Source organism: Meleagris gallopavo, chromosome 3, assembly GCF_000146605.3.
Source record: "Meleagris gallopavo isolate NT-WF06-2002-E0010 breed Aviagen turkey brand Nicholas breeding stock chromosome 3, Turkey_5.1, whole genome shotgun sequence".
Classification (NCBI taxonomy): Eukaryota; Metazoa; Chordata; class Aves; order Galliformes; family Phasianidae; genus Meleagris; species Meleagris gallopavo.
In genome coordinates this window covers 22,372,703-22,379,873 of record NC_015013.2, presented here as the reverse complement: position 1 = coordinate 22,379,873, position 7,171 = coordinate 22,372,703, and the positions used below count along the sequence as shown (strand labels likewise).

Genomic DNA, 7,171 nt, shown 5'->3' with positions numbered 1-7,171 from the left:
GTAGGGATATAGAACTAAGAAAAGAAAAAATGGGAACAGAAAACTTTGAAATAAACCAGATTCTTAGTGGAGTAAAAAAAACTCCCTTCAGTGCATTTTCCCCATCTGTGTCAGCTTTTATAGCTCTGTTTCTGGTATGCATCTTTTGAGATTTCTTTAAAGATTGTGAAGAAATTTTGTCTTACATCAACAAACGGTTTTCAGAGCCTGAGCAAAGCCATAACAAAAAGCTTCTTGCAGAAATGCATTGGTGGTCAGAGAGGGAGAGGGGTAAACGAGGTTATAGGGGGGGAACACACAGGGCTGCTTTGTAATTTTTTTTACATTTGAAGATCACCAAAACGCGAAGTTGCATTTCAGGCTTACAAACGGTTGTGAGTTTTTTTTTTCAGGACAAGATGTGCTTGTATATGTTTTGTGACTAGACTGATTATATTGAGAACTGCAGTCGGTTACTTGGTTTGTGCTTACAGGATAGCATTTATCGTTGTCATACCATCAGTAAGCTGCCCTCTCTTGGTCTGGCTCAAGCTGATACCTGGCATTTGATAAGCGGTGAAAAACTAAACTGATGCTGATGCAGTGCTGCAGGAAGTCCCTCCCAACAGTACTAGAAAAGCCTGGAAAACATACAGCAGGTCAACTGTTTTGCTGAAGCTCTGAATGCTACCAGAAAGCCTTCCGAGCTTTTACTGGTTAAAATGCCCTGAACTCACCTCCTGTGTTTCCTTTTCCCTTTAAGAGGTGTACTTAGGGGAAGGAGGAGAGGATATGTTCATATGGACCTGTGCATATCTGTTTGGAAATCCATGTCCATGTCCTGAAGGTGTGTGGGAGCAAGTTTCACATGGAACACCCTCAGGATATGCAGGGTGGGTGCAGATCTGGAGCTGCTACGCTGATGATAGAATTAGGAGAGCATGAAGAAAGCACGAAAAGTACCCATAAAACAGAAGGACACCACTTTTTTAGCTCCAAGTCTTAAGTTAAAAACCACAGTATGGTGATTCATTATGCATCCAGAATGTCTGAGGTACTGACTATGCACAGTTAGCACAAGAACGAGAAAGGAATGCCACTTCTGGTCCAAAAGGAATGGAGATTAACCGTACTGGCTTGGTGCTTTGATCACAGGAGGGGAGCATCATGGAGTATTAGAAGCCGTTTTATAATTAAGTGTAAGAGTAGTGAAGAATGTAAGCCTGTAGGGATGGTTTTTTGATGTTTTCAACAATCACAGACTGAAACTCTGTTTTTTCGTATAGTGCTGGGAGCTGTCGTACAGGAGGTGATCACACTGTTCTTTTGTATTAAAAGCATCTTAAAGTCTCAAGAAAGGAACAAGAAGTGAAGGCTCCAAATCTGCCACATCTTATGTACATGTTTAACGTCAGGCACTGTTGTTGGCTTTGGTGGTGATGTGAGGGAGGTCAAACATATGGTAAGGCCTTGCAAGGATTAATCTAGGGGACTGTTGCCTAAGTGGTCCGTGGAGCCAGTGCTTGTCTGCAGGAGCTTGGCTGCTGCTGGTGGGATTTTTTCCTCTCCAGCTGTAAATCTCATTTTTAAAATACCAAAGTATACTAGACCCTTTCCAAATAACACTCCTCCATGCAATTATTTGCAGTGGCTGCCAGGGGGGTATTAGGGGTTTCAAAGGGGAGCAGAGTGTCTGCAAAACCTACGCTGCGTTAAGATATCGTTCTTGCTCGGAAATATACAGATCCCTGGGTTAGAGTCACACAGCCATAGACCAGGCTCAGAAACATTGAAGAAAATGGTTTTTCTTCCTCTGAATACTGAGATTCTAAGTGTAACACGGCGTGAAAGAGGAAGAGCAAAGGAACTGTGTAGTGGGGGTTCTCTCTTCACAGTGGGAGATGATGATTTTGATGTCTTCAGCTGAGCTAAAGTGGCCTTTGGCAAAAATATGCACTTCGTGTCTTGGTTTCTCCAACCAAGCAGTTGCACATCTCACCCTCACATACAAACAGAAAATGCAAACCTTGTGTTTGCCGCTGCTGTAGTGAGGTGAGACCGAGCCTGTGCTGGGCAAAGTGAAAGCTAAATGCTCAGTGGGAAAATCTGTGTATCACTGATCAAATTCAACTAAGACTTAGTTAATTTAAAAACTCTGCCTAAATGTGGATTTGGGTAGGTTTGTTGAATGCATTTCAAGATGCGCCCTGCTTAGCCCATATCAGTGCTGCACAGTTACAAAGCTCAGAGCCTAAGGAGATGGCTTTGCATGCTTCCCTGAAATGTCTGAACACTGAACGGATAGGGAAAGATGCACCGTGGAGCAAATCTTGATGTTGTGAAACCACTGTTCTTACTCCATTCTTGATTCTTGTTATCCTGCTGGGTGCTGTGTTTTGGTTTCTGTATTTATCTGTATGGAGCTTTTCTTCTTAAAGAATGCCTGTTGTGGTCAATATGGAGAGGTTAGAGTTGGAATTCCTGTGGCAATCAGTGTGGACAGGTCAGAGAGGGAACAAGCAAGCTCTTTGGCAGCATTCATTTCTCAGCATATCATCTGTGACATTTGTTTGACTGCCAGAAATACCACCTAGTTGTCTCCATTTACTGGTTTGTGTTGCATTGAATGGTGTGAAGAGCTGGGAGCATGACTGGATATGATTTTTAGGCAGCAATGTCAGCAGAAATGCAAAACTGTAGAAATGAACTTCTGTCAAACTCAAGCTTTCTTTGTAGCACACGCCCTTTATTTTTGTGCCTGTGAGATGGTAAAGAAGTAGTAAATTGTTGTGTGTGGTTTTGGGTTAGCTGCTTTTGATGTGACAATAGCGCTAGGGAAAAGCTGGTGTAAACGTTGTGCAGTGGTTCTGTAACAAAGCTCCAGGCACGCGGTTTCTCTGCCACTTGCTCTTCTGTGCTAAATGTGACCAGAGCTCGTGTTCTCCCTTTGGACAGAGGTGCCTTTCTGGTGGCAAGAAGCAGCACAGCCAACACCCCCCAGAGCCAGTTGCTGGATTCTCAGTTGAACTCCTGGTTTGCATGAAGGAGAAAAGAACTTTTTTAATGACACAGTGAAAATACCTGCAGGGGGCCGCGTTCTTCCCACCTGCCCAGACCTGGTAAATGAAGCAGCATTTACTTCCTGAACTTCTCTTGGCTTATCCCTGAATGCCTGGAGGAGCAGTGAGGTGAAGGATGGCTGTGTACCTCCCTGAGCAGCCCCTGGGTGCCCAGCTGTTGAGCTTATTGCAGTTACTCTCTATCGGTTCAAATGTATTTGTTTCCTGTGCTGTTCAGTCAAGTTCTGTTCAGCGTAACAATGTGAAATCTCTGGAATTCTGCTGCCGTCTCCTCTTTACCTTCGGGCATGGGCCCACAGTTTGCCCTCTGATAGTGCTGTTGGGTGGTCAGCACCGAGGTGGGCAGTGCTTTGAGAACACACCCTGGGTGTGTTTCTGAGAACTTGCATGTCCTCCCTCTCTCTGGCAAAATGGCTGCTCGCTGAAATCCTGCCTTTTGTTTTCCAGATTCCGACCTGAGCATGCGGACTCTCAGCACTCCCAGTCCAGCACTGATATTCCCACCAACATCTCCCGGTTTCCAGAATGGTCGAGGCTCCTCTACTTCGTCATCCTCAGTCACTGGGGAAACGGTGGCCATGGTCCACTCTCCCCCTCCCACCCGCCTCACTCACCCCCTTATCCGCCTGGCGGCCAAGCAGCAGAAGGAGCAGGCCCACATCGACCGGCTGCCCGACCAATCCATGATCCACATCTTCTCCTTCCTGCCCACCAACCAGCTGTGCCGCTGCGCCCGCGTGTGCCGCCGCTGGTACAACCTCGCCTGGGACCCCCGGCTCTGGAGGACTATACGCCTGACCGGCGAGACCATCAATGTGGACAGGGCTCTTAAAGTGCTGACGCGAAGGCTTTGTCAGGATACACCCAACGTATGTCTCATGTTGGAGACGGTAATTGTTAGTGGCTGCAGGCGGCTCACAGACAGAGGACTCTACACCATTGCCCAGTGCTGTCCGGAACTGCGGCGGCTGGAGGTGTCTGGCTGTTACAATATCTCCAACGAGGCGGTCTTTGATGTCGTGTCACTGTGTCCAAATCTGGAACACCTGGATGTGTCAGGTAATGGGAAATATTTAAGTACGGACACCTGGGAGTCTAAAAGCCTCATGCCAGTCAGACACCTGCTCCCCAAAACTGCGTGCTTCCCCTTTCTGTGTTACATTTCAAGCTAGGAATACAGATACACTCTCACAGTTCCAGTGTGCTGGGCACCACTGGGATCTCAGTGCCCCACCTGCCAGCAGCAGCTCACAGGCAGAATGGCTCTGATGGAGGCACGCTGACAGAGATGAGCCATTCAGACAGCCAGGACACTTCTAGATGTTTTCCTAAAGCAGCCTGTGCTAGGCTTTTGTCTAGGTATTAATATCAAATGTCATTCCTAGTGAAACTTCAAAGTCTTCTAGTTTCCTATTCCTGTTCCTATTCCTATTTTAACCAGATGCAGCTAGCTGAGACTTTCTTTTATAGTGTATACACTTGCTTAAAGTCTTCATCCTTTCATTACAGTTGCAGTATATCACTCCTGCTGTTTAAATCAGCAGAAATGTTTTAGACAGTTTTCCCCAGATGTGTCTGGGGATACAAGATATTTATTTCTTTTTCTACTTATTTCTTTTTCTCAAGGTCAGCCACACACAGTTTCCTCTCAGAGAATATGTTGGTATTTAATTAAAAGGATGCACTGAAGCAGATCTCTGAAGTAAATTCGAATTTCAGTATTTATTTTGTGATCTCACTTTGTTGTCAGTCTAATGTTTATAATAATCAGCTAGACCAGATTTCCAGATTTGCCATTGCAGAGGTATTGATGGCTATACAAAAAGCAGAGCAAAGTAGGAATTGCAAACGATGTTGATGAGTCACTTTACCCAGATAAGCTGATTTTTCAAAAAATTTCCCAGCGGGTGCACATTCGTTTGCTTTCTTTTTTCTTTTTTTTTTTCCCTTTCAACTAATTTTTTCAGTTCTTTCACTCACTAGTTCCCAGGATGGCAGAATGTCAAGGATAGCATCAAAACAAATAGTAACAAATCAAAATTATTCACTTGTTTTGTGACCTCTCTCTGCAGTTGACAATTGATTAGGGTTTCTGTCCCAGAGCATATTCAGTCAGGTTATATCTGAATTAGTTGTTGTCAGCATGTGCAGACAACAGCTGGGAGTTGCTACCACACATTCAGGTTGAAGCATCTCCAGTATCAGGAGTAAATGTGTATGCCTATGTGATTTAAACCTGGAGCAATATATCACTTTGAAGGTTGGCTATATCCCATGCATATTTATATTTCTCTTACGTACATCCTCTCATATGGTATGGAGAGTTCATTGGCCCAATATTCTGGCTTTGGAGACACAGGAAAGTGGAATTGCTGAGCTGAAGGTGAGCTGTGAAGAGGGGAAACAGGTTTGAGGTAAAAGAAAGTGTGGTTGGTTTAGTGAGCAACACCTTAATGACCAGTGCAAGAGAAAGCCATGGATAAGCATAGTGATGCTGTTGGGCAGATTCAAACTGTTTCTTAACACATCACCTTGTCCATCTCTGGGGATTTTTTTTACAAAGCAAATTTGCTTGCCCTCATTCTTTTTTTCCTCTCCATTTTCTCAAACAGAAGGAATGATTCCTGAACTTAAAGCAGGAAAAGCCATCTTCCACAAAGGCTGGGGGGGCCAGATTCTCACTAGTCAGCATCATGATGTCAAAGCAGTTGCTGAAAGAACTTACCCGCCTTGCTGAGCCCTGCCCCAAGCTGTGCCAGGGCTGCTCTCTTTTATTTCTCTTTGGGAAATAAGTGTTAAAAAGAAGGTATGTCAGGGAAGGCCAAAAAGAAGGAGGAAAAAAAGGCACCCTGCTCTTACTTTCGTAGCTGAATGCCATATTAAAAGAATCCAGGAACAAGATTTCAAACAGCAATTTTAATTGCTGTACAGACTCTCCCTGGACTTGTCTGAAATGGGGTTGCATTCGAGGGCCTTGGATAAATTTGGACTACTATTAGGAGATCTCATGTGAGAAGTTTGCTTCTGTAATCAATCCAGGGAGTAGTTAGGAGGACAAGGCTTGCATACATGTTTGGGCAATTCTCAGCACCAAAAGAGCTCACTGATCTGGTTTTATAGTGAACAAGAAAGGTTGGGTACTTGTGCTGGGGGCTAATGCTGTACTTGTAGCCAGTTAGTTAAAACACAGTTCACATGAATCCCTCTCCTCCTTGGCTGGCTATTTGGCAGCAAGAAAGTACCAAAATCTTTAATGTCAAAACCAGACATTCTTATTAACTTCCAGAGTTCTCCACAATGGAAGTTCTGTCACTTTCAACATCCACTTTGTGGGCAAGTCTGAGATATCTCCAGAAGCTGGTTGAGCTTGACTGCAAATTATTATCTAACATGCTTGCCAACAATTTTTTAATCTGTTTGGAAGTTACTCCTCCGTCCTGAAAATTGGTTTTACTTCCTTTATGGAAAATCCTGCTACAGAAGTTTTGTTTTTACATTTTTTATTATTTAGGACAGAAAAATTGTTACAGACCAAGAAATCTGTCATTTTGCCTAAAAATCAGGTAGTTGTATATCAGTGTGGACTCTTTCTCTGATGGAACCATTTTGAATACCCTTACCATGAAATATTTCACATTGTAGCCAAAGTAACTAGACAAGATGATGCTCAGCTTACCCAGACAGTGATCACACACTTATGCACCCTGACTCCAACCTTGCTGAGATACTTCTGACCTTTTGACTCTATAATTGCGGTCATTAATGTTCTCCCCTTTCTGGGATCCACAGCAGACTAAACATTCTCCTCCACCTCATAAGCCTTTCATTCTCACTTCACCAAATTAGAAAACTGCATTCTGGTCAGCATATCCAGAGACATCCTGAAATATTGAGACTGATGCCTTAATTCAGCAGCCTTGTTGTGCAAACACAATAGGAATAGCTACATCAGATCTGACAGATTTATGCCTGGGTGCCAGCTTTTTCTGTGAAAACCCAGTTCAAGATTGGGGACACCTCCTGTGCATTTAGTATCAGCTAGTCCAACGTGTGTATTTGGAGTGAAATGTTAAACCAGTCAATACTGAACTGTACTCCTTTCCTTTAAAAAA

General features: G+C 43.9%; 1 protein-coding gene across 1 annotated transcript in view; it reads left to right on the top strand.

Moving 5' to 3' along the window:
* The window catches only part of FBXL7 (F-box and leucine rich repeat protein 7), a 169,880-nt gene that overhangs the window by 157,840 nt on the left and 4,869 nt on the right, over nt 1-7,171 (top strand). The window contains exon 3 of the mRNA XM_010708490.3: nt 3,507-4,118. Coding sequence (XP_010706792.1) covers nt 3,507-4,118 — 612 coding nt within the window. The remainder of the gene's footprint in view (nt 1-3,506; nt 4,119-7,171) is intronic.